General features: G+C 38.9%; 1 protein-coding gene across 2 annotated transcripts; it reads right to left on the reverse strand.

Annotated features, from left to right (window-relative positions):
- Nucleotides 1-689: 689 nt before the first annotated feature.
- Nucleotides 690-16623, reverse strand: sfxn5a (sideroflexin 5a; the record flags this gene model as incomplete). Of its 2 annotated transcripts, XM_080041764.1 has the most annotated exons (12): nucleotides 16550-16623; nucleotides 16389-16415; nucleotides 14296-14350; nucleotides 13903-13928; nucleotides 13714-13767; nucleotides 13461-13517; nucleotides 12784-12849; nucleotides 11392-11482; nucleotides 8908-9023; nucleotides 8418-8503; nucleotides 4794-4911; nucleotides 690-2051 (listed from the first exon to the last, which is right to left on the reverse strand). In XM_080041764.1, exons 3-12 carry the CDS (start codon nucleotides 14345-14347, stop codon nucleotides 1974-1976), a joined length of 744 nt encoding a protein of 247 aa, XP_079897890.1. In that variant the 5' UTR covers nucleotides 14348-14350; nucleotides 16389-16415; nucleotides 16550-16623. The 2 variants fall into 2 exon arrangements, with proteins under 2 accessions (XP_079897890.1, XP_079897891.1); XM_080041765.1 differs by lacking the exons at nucleotides 690-2051; nucleotides 4794-4911 and having other exon boundaries at nucleotides 8414-8503.
- Nucleotides 16624-17114: the final 491 nt, after the last annotated feature.

Genomic DNA, 17114 nt, shown 5'->3' on the forward strand with positions numbered 1-17114 from the left:
TAAACTGGGCCGCAGGGCAGTACTGCAACATGATAATGACCCCAAACACACCTCCAAGACGACCACTGCCTTGCTAAAGAAGCAGAGGGTAAAGGTGATGGACTGGCCAAGCATGTCCCCAGACCTAAACCCTATTGAGCATCTTTGGGGCTTCTTAAAACAGGAGATGGAGGAGCGCAAGGTCTCCAGTATCCACCAGCTCCGTGATGTTGTCATGAATGAGTGGAAGAGGATTCCAGTGGCAACCTGTGAAGCTCTGGTGAACTCCATGCCCATGAGGGTTAAGGTAGTGCTGGAAAATAATGGTGGCCACACAAAATATTGACACTTTGGGCCCAATTTGGACATTTTAACTCAGGGGTGTACTCACTTTTGTAACCGGCAGTTTAGACATTAATGGCTGTGTGTCGAGTTATTTTGAGGGGACAGTAAATTTACACTGTTATATAAGATGTACACACACTACTTTACATTGTATCAAAGTGTCATTTATTCAGTGTTGTCCCATGAAAAGATATAATGAAATATTTGAAGAAATGTGAGGGGTGTACTCACTTTTGTGAGATACTGTATGTCTGAATAAACATTTTAGGTTAAGACTTCAAAACATATCCATGATTTGTCTATAAAACATCCATCAAACTTAAAACAAATACACTTTATTATACATGAATGACTTATTAATCAGATTCCATTGAGAGAGAGCCAAAGATAATATTGTTAATGATGTTTTTAACAGTTGCTTTCGTGGAAAAATAAACTTTAAAAACAACATTGTAAATTGGATGGAATTTGAAGGAGATACTTATATTAAAAGTTGCTCTGAGGAACTTCCGGTTTGTGTTAATTATTGCACCCCCTTTGGACAAAAGTGGTAGTGTTTTTAACTATGCCAGCTATAGTTCCAGGGTGAGGGACCCATGACAAAGGCATTAAGAAAAACTATTTAAAAAAGCATTCTTTGCACTGATGGTCTCGTTTGCTGTAACATGTCATTTATGATCATCGAATCATAAATGAGACTGTTTCAGAAATATTAAAAAGTTCCTCGTAGCACCTTTATTTATATATCACCTTTTCTACAAGAATACTGATAGTGTTTTGAATTGCGTTGCAGTTCACAGTTCAGTTTAAAGGAATTTTTCACATTTATTTTACAAAATCAGACAAACGGTCATCTTAGTTCAGGGTTTACTTTCAAGAAGTTTTCTCATGTAAAACATATGAGAGGAGAAAATCACACTTTGATTTAACAGCTCACAACGTATTGACATGCAGCCTATCACATTGGGTTGCAGGGGGAGACATGGCTTTATATTCCAAATGATTAAGTCGTTTATCTTTAATTCATTCACAGTATTTTTATATACAATCCAGATCACAAATACAATCATTTACACATATCCTGGTCCTAGCTTAATCCACCTAAGTTTCTTTCATGATTATTAATATACATACATACAATTATGTATGCTTTTTCATAGTGAAAAAGGGAGAAATGAAAAGTATAAAACAAAGGAAACCACATCCTAGCTATTGAAATGATGGCACACTGGGTAAACGAAGCAAGCACAACCTTGCAGGAATCTTTTGCCTTAATTTTTTGGTCTGATTTTCTTAGCAGGTAAAAGAAATTAATTAGTAAGTAAAATTTCTTAGTGGATAAAACAGTCTAAATAGTGGTTATTTATATTGTTCTATATCACAATGTATCAACATGTGTTATTTCTTATTTTTAGAAGCCAACGTCTTGGCCTAAACAACAACAATGTATTCTTCACATTAACTGCCTCTCTCTCTCTCTCTGTAAACGTATGTTAACTTCTCACTTGAGAACGCAGCCAAATTTACCATCACTCATTTCTCTGGCAGCTTCAGGTTTTCTTGTTTTTTTTGTTGGTTCATGTCACTATGAAAATCCCGGGTCCCAATCGTCATAGTGTTTGTGTCGCCGTAGATACCACTCACTCACTTCACAGGCCTTTATTGTACGTCACAGTCTTACAATCTGTTGCCATGGCGATCTCCGGCTCCAGCTGATTCACGCTGATCTGTTGGAATCAAAGGGAAAAGAGGATGAGATTTGAAAAAAAAACGACAATATCTTTGGCAGAAGCATATAGGACACTTTGCCAGTAATATATAGACTGTGGAGGCATTCACGATCCTCCAATACTTCAAGATTAGAAAACAGTTTCATTTGTAACTAAATAATAGGCCAACTATAAAAGCTTCAACTGTTCTGTATTTACCGCTAATGTGCAAACAGAGCCAATTTGTCAGATTGAAAAGTCTAATTTGAGGTTCGCATCTCTCCAATATTTGAACGAGGGACAGATGGTTGTTTGTGAGTTGGAGCCAGGAGCCTAATCAGACATCTTGGTTTTAGGTGTGAAATGGGGAAGTGGGACAAATTGAGTAGGCGGGGGGTCCAGGGTGTTCATGTTGCTTTTTTTTAAAAGGTCTTTTTTCCTCTGCTTTTCTTGCCAAAAAAAGTGACAGAAAAAACGGACTTGCGAGTGAAATAACAGGCCCCTCGGTGGATCGCGAGGCGGCTTTTTTCACAGGACTGTTGGCGGCACATATGTTTGAATGTCTCGGGTTGTTGTTTCTTTTTTCTTGCCATATGGTTGTCTGAGCTATTTCCAATGGGTAATTAGATCTTAAACATCTTAAAGCCGGAGCTGGTTGGCTTGTGTCAGCGTGTCATTTGGCAGAGAGGAGACAAAGAGAGAGAGAGAGATGGGAGTGAAAAAAATAGAATCGCGTCATAGTCATTTAAAGGTGGAGTCAGCAATTCTTGAGAATGCTTGTTGTGAAAATCTCTTTTTTTATCAAAATGTGTGAATATCTCCTCACGATCCGCTAGACCTACCTGTCTGTAGCCTAATGTGTCTGCGCTGAAGAAATATAGTGTTAAAACACAGCCCAGGCTCTGTAAATATGCATGTTGCTGGCTACGGTGAGCCCCTGTTGTTTACATACCCTTTTTTTACATACCCGTATTAACACCAGATTTTTTTTCCCAGAACACACACAGTACGAACAGGGAACAAATGTTGACGATACTGGTTTGGACAAAACTTGATTTTGATAACAAGGGCTTTCCAGAATCTCTGACTCCACCTTTAATGAGTGTAACAACACACACAGTGAGGTAATAACACAAATGTTAGATCTGAGCCTGCTATCCTGGATGGTAGCAGTGAATGGAGGTTATAAGGCTCGGGGCAGGGTTTAGTCTCACAGGACTACGCCTCATTAGGAGAAGGGGGAGGGGGGAGGGGGGGTCCTGTGTTAAGCTCAATGGGGAACGTTAAAGAGGTCAGGACACTCCGGTCATTAATATCACTCATTGAAACAGAGTCACGGCAGCTTTGAGTAATGAAGACATTCAATACAGTCAGAATGTGAAGAAGTGAAAACAAGGAGCTGTTGGTATTTTGGGGCGACTGTGGCTCAGGTGGTGGGGCGGGTCGGCCAGTGATCGAAGGGCTGGCGGTTCGATCCCCGCCCTGCCATCTGTGTCATGGTTGTTGTGTCCTTGGGCAAGACACTTCACCCACCTTGCCTTGTGTGAATGTCGATAGTTAGCCTGCTATCGGTGTATGAATGTGTGTGTGAATGGTAACATGGGAATGGAAACAGGTCTCCCTTGAAAAAGAGTTTACGGTCTTAATGGGATTTACCTGTATAAATAAAGGTTAAAAAAAATTTAAAATTACAATTCATTGTGACATTGATCTGGTATTTAAAAATGTAAAAAGTTTTAATCGACTCTACACTGAGCCTTACCGTTGTTATCAGAACAACAACATGGGCTTTGAAATTAATTCATCTGTGATATTTGATATCATGTATATACTGGTTTAACATAAAACCAGTTCAATTTTCTTTCATTAACATTTATTTAACCAGGAAATTAAAAAAAAAGTTTTGCTCAATAACAGAACATGTGCAATTTGTGGGGTTATATTCCTGCTTCCTGCTTTTATAATTTATCATCCAGTTTATGAGGGACTCTAATTTAAAGTGATCCTGTAACTTACACCACGATGTGGGTGCAAAAGCTTTTAAGGCACTTTCACCAAACGGCAGTGCGGGTCCGAGAGATATTATACACAATACATTATTAGACTGAGAGAGCGAGTGTTTGCGAGTACTGTTGGTTCTAGGAGCCAGCCAGTATAGAACATAGATAAGTAGGCAGTTCAGAGAAAAAAAATGTTTTAATGAAAAATGTACAAGTGTTCCATTTTACGCAAATAGGAAGACTTTCTCATAAAGATTCATCGATTCATGTATGATTGTCTGGCTACAGCACTTTGAATAAAAAAAGTTGTGCTGCACGTGGTTTGATTGACAGCTGATTATTGAGAAAAGCCAAAGCAAAGATCACTTAAAACCAAACTGTGTACATTAATGCAATATTAAATGATGTTTTATTGTTTGCAAGTGGAAATGCGTTTTTAGAGCCAATTAGCTCAAGCGCCAAATAGGAACCAATCTTTGGATATCTTTCGTCTGTCAAGTGTTCTGCTCGGGAAGAAAACTGTTTTTGACCACAGGACTTGTCGATGCAATAATTCATGGCTTTGGTTTTGTACATTGGTAAACATATGCTGAGTTCAAGTGGAAATAAACAGACCAAGTGTTTTTACTGCAAAGAAGAGTCAAACTTAAAAAGTGTGTCAAGAAATGAAGCCGTGGTACAGCACCTCAATGGCTTGAAACGTGGCCTAAGGACTATAAAGCCGTTTTTTTTCTTCTAAGTCTTTGGGAGGTTGACCTACCTGGGACATCTGTGGGAAGAGACTGATGGCCAGAGGCAGAGCCAGGCCGAAGGCAGCGAGGACAACCAGACTGTGGACCGGCAGGACCAGCCGACGATGTCTCTGTAGGAGAGGGAGCCTGGGGAGAGAGACACACACACACACACACACACACACACACAGACACAGACACAGACACACAGACACAGACACACAGACACAGACACAGACACACAGACACACACACACACAGTTTATTTCAGCCACTATTCTTTTTTTTACATAATATTCTCTGGTTGACAAACGAAGTGATAGCAAAGTTGTGTCTAAAATACCTCTAACCTAACTTTGAAATAAAATATAAATGTGTTACCCAAACCAAAGTGCATTCAAAAGATTCCAACTCTAGACAAAGTAAAAAGTAAAAAAAAATCTTATTTAGGAGTAAGTAAAAGTTAAATAAAAAAACACTGATAGTGAACTCTGGCTATTTGTCCCATTTGCCAATGTCAATGTCAGGTATGATATGAAAGAAAACATCTTGCACACGGGAAGGGAGAAGTATGCAAAGTATGCCCTGATGATTTGTGCACAGATACAGTTTGACTCAACAACTGACAGTTCACTCAACTAATCACTTCCCGTTTACAACTGAATATTTCCTTTGTATCGCTTAAGGAATTAAAATGATTTAACATAGTCATTTATTTGTTGTGTGAACTTAAATAACTCGTCTATGTTTCTTCCAAAATGTATAGTAAGTTTGTAAAAAATGTAATAAAAAAAATTAAAAAAAAATTCCATCAAATTTAAAAAGCTGTATTTTCTTAATTAGAACAAAATAGTTTCTTTGAGGACAATTCTCCAGAAATAAATGTCCCCGTCTCAGCCCATGTCCTCCTCCCTCCGTAGTCTAATCCCCTGTTCAGTGAGTGGGACAGGGAACGCAGCAGGAGCCTGAGAAACGAACCGCTCCAACCAGCAACGCCTCTCCGCCTAACGAGCAGAGCTAACGGCTAATGAGGGAGCTCATTAACACATATGGCTGCCATGCTTTAATTAGGCTACACACACACACACACACACACACACACACACAGGCAGGCAGGCGCACACATACACACACACACACACACACACACACACACACACACACGCACGCACACACAGACACAGGCGTACACGTGTACACACACACACACACACTTCAGAACTGGATTACAAAGACGAAACTCAATGAGAAAAAAGTTGTAAGGTTCGATGTGATGGAGGGTTTGGCCAAAAGTTTAAAAAAACCTTTAAAATCATGTGGAAAAACTTGATGTTATCTTAAATGAATTAAATGACCCAATGTCGTGCAGTACGATCTGTGTTTGCATGAACCTTTCACATTGTGAAGGAAATGCCAAATGCCAAATAAATTGATAATTTAAGTTTTTAAGTGTGTGTGTGTATTCATCAAATAAAATACATATCAAACATTATGTTTCTGTCTAGCCTTGCAGAGCCTGCTGCACTGTGCAAACAGAGGCATGTGAGGGGGAACAATTAAACTGTGAAGCCGGTTTCTAATTTACACAATAAACAAACACCTCACAGAGGAGGTGGGGGTGATTATGAACATGAAAATGCAACATGATTAAATAAAAGCCAGAAGGCGTTTCTTTGTCAACAGCGGAAGAAGAAAAAGCTGCTGTTAAAATGTTAATAAGTTCATGAGTTATTTTCTGATTGGTAGAACAGCATGCGGCCAGGACTTCCACCATTTCTTCTGTTTATAAAGTATAATTGTATGTTATTATTGGGGTCTGACTGAAACCAATTGTGTGTCCTTACATGAACCAACATCCTCCCGCTCTATTTCAGAGTTGGTTCTTTCGAGAGAATCAGGGCAATTTTCAGATTTTTTTCAGTAACTTTTCATTTATAGTGCAGTAGTCGGTGATTCTGGAAAACCGTTGAATATCTCCTCCGATCGGCCACCTGTCCTTACTGTGTGATCTGGTGTTAATACACAGCCTAGGCTCTGTAAATGGGTAGGTTGCTATCTACGATGGGCCCTCTTTGTTTACATACTCTTTGTTTTCATATTAGTTGATAGTTAGGAGGCTGTGTAATAATGCCAGATTTTCTTTTCAGCGCACCGCACACACAGTACAGTACCCAGGTAGCTTAGCAGATATTCAATGATTTTGTCAAAAAGTGATTTTGACAACCAGCGTTCTCCAGAAGCTGCTGTCAGTGCCCTAACCCTCTCCTCTCAGCAGAGTAATCCATCAGGGGGGGGGCCGCCCGGGGGAAACTCTCTGTCCCCTTGTTCTCGCTCCATTGAGAGCCAGTGAAGGTGAGCTGACAGAGAGGAGAGCTGGGCCATTCTCACCTGAAACCACAGTCAACCTCACAGACCCCAAACTCACTGTGTGTGTGTGTGTGTGTGTGTGTGTGTGTGTGTGTGTGTGTGTGTGTGTGTGTGTGTGTGTGTGTGTGTGTATGCGCATATAGCTGTGTGTGTGTTCATACAGGTGTGTGTGTGTTTATATAGGTGTGCGCTTGTATGTCTATAGGTGTGTGTGTATCTGTATGTGTTCATATAGGTGTGTGTGTGTGTTCATATAGGTGTGCGTTTGTATGTCTATAGGTGTGTGTGTATCTGTATGTGTTCATATAGGTGTGCGTTTGTATGTCTATAGGTGTGTGTGTGTGTGTGTGTGTGTGTGTGTGTGTGTGTGTGTGTGTGTGTGTGTGTGTGTGTGTGTGTGTATAGGTGTGCGTGTGTTCATATAGGTGCATGTGTATGTGCGTGTGTGTCTCCATTCATTCATTCATATAGCTGGCTAGAATCCAAAACACACCTGGGCAGCCCGCCTTGTTCACCGCGGTCGGGACAAGTGCTGTCAGGGCTTTACATTCCTCTGCACACCACAGAGACAGGCGGGCCATCCGTCACAGGCCGGCCGTACGAACACATCTCATCATTAAGACTTCATTACAGGCACATCTCACAACACTGTGGTGGGAAAGGGTTCATCCACTACAATACTACAGTGCCAACACACATTTCGTAGTAGCAATAGAATGACAAATAAACATTCGTATGCGTTATAATTACTATATTTCACCATCAAGGATGAAGTGGCCCGAGACTGTGCAATGTTTAAGTTTTTGACAATTCTATAATGCCTTGTGAATTGTCATTTAATTAGGGGTCATTTGCATTTTTGATTAAGCTATGAAATTAGCATAATATGAGAAAAGTAGAACCTTTACCACTTTCATTACATTCTTATTTAGTTAAGGAACTGCCTCTCAAACAGTGATTCAACATGTACATAGTCATAGGTGTCTTTTTCCAGTGAAAAGTGCTTTGTTAAAAAATCCTGAGCAGAAAATCCCAATGGCTGAATAGACAAAGAAAAGGGCGCCACCTACAGAAACTACACCGCCAGAAAAATACAGGGGAAAATAAAGAGGTTAATGAGGCAAAGCTAGACTTCCTTCATGCCTTTACCAAGACCAAAAGCCATTGTGACTGACTTGAACACTAAACACTACAGCATTTGTCCAGATCAACAAAAAGTGAAAGTTCCTCATGGCCATTTTAATGTTGAGAAAACGGACCAATTCATGAAAGATAAAAAGACTTACTTTTCCAGAGCAGCCATGATGATGGGAGGGAGAACCAGAATAGGCATCGGCATGACAACTCGGGTCAGAGCCGTTTCTAGAAGTGCCTGTCACAGAAAATAAAAAGATTTCAATTTGTGTTAATATCAAGAAGAAAAATGCAGTATTTTAATTATGTTCAAATTGAGAGTTAAACTTCATACCTCCTCATTCACACTATATTGTATACACATACATTTAATTTGAGAAATAAATGTATAAAGTTTTCAAAGATCCCATAACATATCAAAATCAAATCAAAAATCAACTAAATCAACTTAAAAAAAGAAAAAGATGTTTAAATAATTTCAACCTGATCTGCCATAATTTCTGAGGATTTCAACTTTCAAGGAATCTTATAAATTGCCCCCATACTTTGAAGAAGCTTTCCACATTCACATACAGTAAATTACATTAAAAAACTGCACATTATGAATTCACATTAGGCCAAAAGTTGTGTTGAGTCACATACATGCTTGGCAGCTACTTTGGACGTCCCCACCACGTTCCCGTTGTCGTCGACGACACTGATGCCCTCCGACAGCTCAGAGTGTCTCATCAGCACCACGTTACACACGTTTGCACTCGCTGTAGAGAGGGGAGAATGTTTAAAACATTAAAGTAAAGTGTCTAATTTTACTAATGTACAAATAGTGTTTCTGGTTTGAGATTCAGATCAAGCAGCCTGTATTTAGTTTTTTTATTCTATAGTACTTCTTCGTCTTCCAACAGGTGCATTTTCCCAGGACGCCCATTATATACAAAAACGTGTAAGGCCGTTAAGTTTGTCAGGATGTCCGTTCTTTGCTACTGTAGAAACATAGCGGTGCAGCATGTTATAAAAGGCTCATTCAAGGTAATACATTTTTTTTTAATTCTCAAGCAATTATACACTGTTTAAAACATACTTAGGAATATTAAGTTAATATACATGAACGTCATAATCCATAAAACTGAACAACTTTGTGCGAGTGTGTGTGTGTGTGTGTGTGTGTGTGTGTGCGTGTGTGTGTGCCGAACTTTGACTAAAGCAACAGTCAAATAAGCCACCAACAGCGTAACCAAGGTGACTGATAGGTCGACAAAGCGCTGTGTTGTTACCCTGTGATTTATTCACGAGAGGCAAAATGAACACAAATGTATGTTAATACAGACGGACCTTTCTCCTTGACTCTAATAGGAATAAGGAAAACTCATTTTAGAGAGTTTAGTGACGGGCGCCGCAAGCTTTTTTAATTTAAGACAACAGCGTTTTCAGAGTTATCTTTGCTAAGGGCTGCGGGGCTGGCAGGTCGCTCGCTTTGTGAGGGGAATTCAATTGACTGAGCAAATAGCACTTTTTACCTACAAGGGATTTTTTTATTTTTCTTATCCAGACCAATTAATAAAAGGGAAAGATAGTGGGAATTTGGCAAGGCATTAGAAAAACTACATCAAAACATAAACTCATTTTCAAAAAAGTGTTCCTATATTCGATTCAAATAATTATATAATAAAAAGTGATTATAATTACTGTAATGCCTTTATCAATTGATAATTTACACATTTTTCAAATGACTTAATACACATACTAATACATCTATTAAACTAACTTCAAAGTCTGTAAAGCTGCATGTTAAACTATGTGGCAGCAATTTATAATTATTTGAAATAATTACATTTTGTACATTCTAATTGTCATCTAATAAACTAGCGGTACACTAAATGCATCCGTGAACCTTTAAGGTAATTGCTTCCTAAATAATCATAGATAATGAGAAATGCATTTTCTAAACACAACAAATGAATCATCCCCATAGCCAATACATTTCTAGCGGCAATAGTTTTCCATCCAGTTAAGGTCTTTATGATCTAATTCAAAAGGCTTGATTGGGTTATTACAAATAAATCTACCCTTAAGTAAGCAAACAAAATCAAGCAGGTTACAACCTCAAATGGCCGTTTTAATTACCGTTTTATACGGGGCCTAGCAACAACAAAACAACGACAACAGCAACAACAACAATGAACAAACAGAAATCAGGTAAACGAGGCCTTGACATATAGACGCCACTTTGGGGGTAATTATCCAATTTGTTTGCGGCAGCAGAGTTCTAACAAGGAGCCAATTACCAGGCAAAGGCAGCGCTGCAGAAACCTGTTGATTTAATTGAAAGAACCGCCGTGCTACGAAAGGGTGTGTGTGTGTGTGTGTGTGTGTGTGTGTGCGTGTGCGTGTGTGTGCGTGTGCGTGTGTGTGTGTGTGTGTGTGTGTGTGTGTGTGTGCGTGCAAGACAATTTAATTATGAGCCAGCAGCCTCGGGCACCCTGGGACACGGTCTGTGCCCCAGGGTGTGACTGTGTTTGTGGGAGAGTGGCAGGACAATCTGCTCTGTGGCTCCACACACGTTTGTAACGCTGACGGGCAGAGTGAAACAAATCACTCCGCTGTGTTTGGATTTCAAAAACAGTGATTTTCTAATGATCACAGACAAAGACATTTTAACAACACTAAGGATACAAATGAGTTTAAACGGTTGACCGAAAGAGTTTATATAAGGTCGGTTTGTTATTTTATTTTTTTAAGAATTAATTTCTTTAATTTTGTGTATCATGGAAATAGCTCAAGCAGTAAGGAAACAAAGCATTAAATTCAGCAATATTTGTTTATGGTTACCTCCTAATTTTTTTTTACACGTCTGTCCTTCCGTCTGTCTTAGTTATGCTTAAGAAAACATACATGCTACATAAGTATTGACTAAAAAATGTAATATATATGTTTTATTTTTTACTGAAAAAGCTAAATAATGTATTGACAGATATCTTCAATTTCCACGGAAACCTTTCACATTGGAAGTTTATTTTAAAGGTAACCAAAATTCCATTGTGAACTCAAGTTTCTACTAATTCACTTTAAAAGGCCATTTTAGAAGAGCGCTGGGTCTAATCCCTGCTCTGCAAGGCTTTGTGAACTCACCCACTGCTGGGAAGGGGATGAACCTCTGCACCAGTAGCCTGGTAGTCGGGCCTAAACGGCTGGATTTCTTGATTAACACATTTAATCCAACCTGAAGAAAACCCAAACGCATATATTTCACTTTAAAAAGCAAACAGTAAAAAAAGCAAACAGTAAAAAAAGCACAAAGTAATAAAACAAGTGTCATAAATGGTATGGTTGAAATGCATAAAATTCCCGGATTTCTGCAAAAACAACTAAAGCTATAATGCGTAACCTCTGTCGCCCCCCATGAGGAATTCAGATTAATTACAACATCACTGTCAGTGCATCTACATGAGGTAAGCCTTCGATTATCGCGCATGGGTTTGAATCAACAACTGAAACATTTCTTGGGATTTTTCTGAGCACTAGTTTGTAAACGCTGCCATACTGAGAAATACAGAGCAAGTTTTAAGTCACTTATAGGCTTAATCAACTTTGTGCCTATATATTCTGCTATATAACACATACCCCACCATGTCACTTCTGAAGCCCCCAGCTATACAGAGTCCGGCAGGGGGTCGTCACCAGAGCAGACCTTTAATTGGAGCGCTCCTACACCCCTTCCCATTCGTCGGTCCGCCCCCTCTTGACTCCCCGTGAGTTTTCTTTTTTTTTTTTTTTCTGTGCTTGTTGCCAAGCGCCCAGCGGGACCTGTAATTGGTCTCGGTTTGAGCCCTGTGTCCGAGGCACAAGGCAGGTGTGTGAACATGTATTATACTCTTTTGACATTTGAGTCTTTGATGATATAAAAGGTAAGGGGGAGAAAAAGTTCAACTGATAAGGTTATTGTGAGGCCTGGTGCTTAAAGGTTCATGCTGATATTTAACTTGTGTGAATTTTTTCCAGTCAAAATAGTTAAAAAATATAATGGAGTCGTGTGGGAAAGCATCTGAAACTACATTACAACTTTTAAACCTTGCTTTAAAGGAACCTTTGAAATATTTCATAACTATACAAAACAAAATAATTAAATTGCAGGTTTTACACTTTTTATGTAGGAAAAAAATATTTCTCTGTATGGCGATAATGGGGCTGGTGCTAGGAAAAATCCCAAGAAGCGCCTAAGATAGTTTCAGTTGTTGATTCAACTGCTACGAAAAAACCTGGATGTACAGCGGGATGAATTAAATCCATGCATGCGCTATCTCCAAAGGCTTAACTCTTGTTGATAGTCGACACGCTGACAGTGCAACAGAAGTTACACACTATAGCTTTAAGAATATAAAGATAAAAGTCAAATGTAATGCTAATATACTGTATACTGTAGGCCACCCCATGCTTTCAATAAGTGACTTGGCAAATTGTGTAATAATGATATCAACTAATTAGTCCTGTTAAGTCAAGAGCAGATGCATGATGGGAACTCACAGCGATGGAGACTGCGCTGGTCACCGCTCCCACGTATCCCTGGACGAATCTGGAAGCTGGAGCCGGCTACAGTGAAGAGGAAGTGAGGTTACAATAGGAAAGCAATTTTCGCAACTCACAACTGTATATGCAGCTCTGGAAAAAATTAAGAGACCACTCCAAATGTTCAGTGTCTCTTGTTTTACTATGTATAGGCATATGTTTGAGTAGAATGAACATTTTGGTTTTATAATTGAACTACTGACAACATTTCTACCAAATTCCAATACATTTTTTGTCATTAAGAGCATTTTTTGTATGTAGAATGAAGAAAAAAGAAAAAAATACAAACTAGTCTCTTACTTCTTTCCGGAGCTGTATATAGTACACGGTGTATCCGCCTAAATGAGTCATAACTAGATAAATCACTCAAGGTGGCAACAAGGAACATTCGGGTTGCGTAAATTCTAGCGCCCCCTGTGGACAAAAGTAGTAGTGTGTTTTTACCACGCCATCTGCGGTTCCAGGGTGAGCGTACCCATGACAAAGGCATAACGGAAAAACTATGAAAATAGTATTCTTTGCACTGATAGCCTCGTTTGCCGTTACATGTTATTTATGATCATCAGAGGAAAAATGAGACTGTTTCAGAAATATTTAAAAATTCCTTGTAGGACCTTTAAATCCTGATACAGTACCTTGGAGGCGTTTCGGTTGCTGTAGTTGACACAGGCGTTGTGACTCTGGTTTAGCCACTGTGGAAGGAGAGGAGCTGGTTAGTAGATGTGCTGATACACCTGATGTGTTACTATGTGGTTACAGGGGCTCACCAGTTGTTATCCCCCTTAAGATTCAGTATGTGGATCAAATATTTTAAGCTCAAATTGAGCTTTCAAAATGTGTCTCACTTTCTTCAGTCTGGGTTGAACAGGTCAAGAAGTAAACACTTACCTGCCAGAAGATAGTTGACACCAATGTTTGATTTGGGAGAAGTAGTCCAACAACCTACACAAAGATAACAAGGGTTCACTACCTATACAAGACACAGATAATTAAGCTAAACAATGGATTAATAACAATAAATGTGAAGATTTGCATTACTAGAAATGGATGTAGATTAAAAAATGTAAAAAGTCTCACCACTGGTGTCCCAAAAGGGATAAAACCTGTTCAAAGACAGAGACTATTTTTATTCTTTATATTTATATAATGTTGAGTGGACACATATTTGACAAATAAAACTTTTATCTCCAACATTTCAAAGCGGAAAAGGTGCTCTGACTGAAACTGGACCAAAGTACTTTTTTACTGTTTTGCTTCTTCAGTTCGAAAGGCCTTCTAGAACTTCCCCATCATCACCGTGGGAGATTTGGTTTTAATCAGCGCCCAGCTGAGTGTGACCTTTCTCCAGACAACCTGCAGAGCCCCGTGGAGCCCTGACAGATACCCAGGGTGAAGGCCTCCGTGTTGGGCCACATAACAAGCCTCGAGACCCCCTCTTCCCCCAAGACTTCCACACCCAGCGCCACCTACCTGACATCCTAAAGGGCATGAGGATCTTCTCCCCCGTGTCAGGGTGGATCATGGCCTGTAGTCAGAGATTAATGGTCAGAATCAGATGATAATGAGTAGTGAATGATTCAGGTTAATGGGTTCAGAGAAAGTCGTGTTGTAGGGTTAAAAAGTGAAAGAAATTCACTTTTTCAGTTGTGTTTTTGTGTTCTTAAAAAAAAAAGTTTATAAAGAAACATATATAACAAACTTGTGCTATTACAGCTTATACTAATTAGTTTGAACTAATTAAATGTCCTTTACCCTGATCATGACAACAATAATGAATAGTTTATTTAGGTTTTACATTATAAGGAAAAAATTAACAATTTGTGTGAATATGCAACTGAAAAAGAATCATTTTGATGATTAAGGCTTCTAGCTTATGGATATCAAAAACCCAGTGTCTCTAAAATATTACATAAAAAAGGATGTTCATTCACTATATGCAATACTTTGGGTTGGGGCTGCTTTTACACAAATAACTGCATCAATGTGGAATGGCGTGGAGGTTAGCCCAGTTTGCTTTCCATGACATTATAATTTTCTTAGATGTATTTGTTGCCCTCTATCCCTGAATGAATTGTATTGGTTCTAGTACTGATATATAACCAGAACACTTTTGCTTAGCGCTTTATCATCATCTCTTTAACCTTTGATCTTGGCCTGTCTTCACATACGAACGCACCAAAGACAAACGACAGCGCCGTATCCTCTCCGCCACGAGATAAGAGCGATAGAGATCTCGTTCCCGTACTGATGCAGCGTGGATCAGATCGGCTGATTCTAAAAGAACGGAAGGAATCCTGTTTTTTTCTGAAGCCCGCCAAGCTAATCTGGAACCTGTGAAGCGCCGCGCATGAGGGCAGAGTGTCTGAATGTGGGAACTTTGCCCCAAAATGGCTCCATGTAATTTGGCCTACAGCCATAGAGGTCATGGTATTACAAAACGCGAACATTTTCAGTAGAAAGTATATGAAATAAGACCCATTTTAACCTCTTGTATGTGGATTTATTACATCTAGATAGAGTGCGTTGATTGATTGTTAGACAGACTACCGTTTACAGAGATCAGGTTTCACTGATTCACATTAGATTTTTTTACAGCTGAAAAAGTGAAAAAAAAAAAACATATACCAAGCAATACAGGTAGAGAAAATGATTGTGGAGCCTTTTTGATGCCCCTCATGTTTGGACTCCATATTCAAATTGTATCCAATTCAGCTAGGAAGATTTCTTCATACTGTTTACACATAACACAACTGACATAGCGGCATTTTTATTATAGTCAGAGACATGTTTATATGTGTGCTATAATATATCATGGTCCAACAGATACCAGATCAAATGTATTTTAGAGCCGAGTATAGGTTGAACAAAAAAAATAGATTTGAACGATTCTAAACTTTTTTCAAATGCATTAACACATTTAGAAAAAACGGACAAGGCAACTCATTATGTGAATATAATCAATAAGTGAAATCTCAAAAGAATACAGAACTTAATTTCATACTCTGTTTAGTTATTTAAAATGGAAATCTATCTATAAAAATTAAGTTTAATTAAGCAATTAACGCCAGTTTTATTGAGCTCAATAAAGAAAGCTGTTTCAATTCCATAACTCTTTAGATACCTTTCTGTCTGTTTAACCGATTGCACCTGCAGTTCAGTGACTGTCAGACATGTTTAGACGTTGGCACTTAATGCTAATTAGCACTAAAGTTAATAATTGTCTGCTTCATATTATTTTAAATGTATTTACCACATCATTAAAGCTAGGTTTTTTTTATAGATGTTTTTGTCCGAATGCTTGTTGTATAAATAGTTAAGGGTCAAGCTTAAGTGAAGACTGGTGAAAGTTTTGTTTGCATATCTACTGACACATTACCACAAAAACAAGAGATGAGAAAAGATAGTGTGAGTGTGTGTGTGTGTGTGTGTGTGTGTGTGTGTGTGTGTGTGTGTGTGTGTGTGTGTGTGTGTGTGTGTGTGTGTGTGTGTGTGTGTGTGTGTGTGTGTGTGTGTGTGTGTGTGTGTGTGTGTGTGTGTGTGTGCGCAAGAGAGAGACAAAGTACCTGCTTTACTTTCTGTGCTTGCCATAGCTGTGGAGACAAATAATAATAAACACAAGAGAAACACTTTAATTTGTAGAAAATAAAAGCAAATAAGCATTTAAAACATTGCCAAATTGATTCAATTTTATTCTTCAAAAAAGGAAAATGCTTCTCTCCATCACCTGAGCATCAGTCACTCCCACAGGCAGAGTTCCTCGCTTGAAACCATTGAGCAGTTCCACGCACTCTTGCAGCCGTTTCTGGTTTGACAAAATAGTTGTAAGTCAGTAAATGGTGAAGTTAAAAAGGTGCACTATTGCAGATCCAGCAGTTACTTTACATATTTTCTCTACATGCAATTCTTAGTAAAGTTTGTTTATTCATTTATGAGAATATACCTTAGAAAATGATCATTTCTCTGACACACCCAAAGTTTTAAGTCAGGGCAGCCTGACCTGAAGAGTCCTGGTTGGTTTCAAGATGTTTTTATTTTATTTCGACTATCTTAGCCACACGGTTTGATGTGTGATAATTGTGTTTTACTAAAAACTTTCATGCTGATCTTCGTCTGACAAATGAGTTTCCTAAAAGGTAATGAGCAGTTTTCTGTGGTGCGATCACTGTCTAATGTCGGGCAAAATACAAGGTCATGGGGCCCAATTTGTTCTAATGAGCTTGTGCCATCTGTGTATGTGTGTGTGTGTGTCCCTTTCTCTACATTTGTGTGTGACAGTGTTAGGTGTGAAC

The sequence above is a fragment of the Ammodytes marinus genome (genome assembly GCF_949987685.1).
Source record: "Ammodytes marinus genome assembly, chromosome: 15".
Lineage (NCBI taxonomy): Eukaryota > Metazoa > Chordata > Actinopteri > Uranoscopiformes > Ammodytidae > Ammodytes > Ammodytes marinus.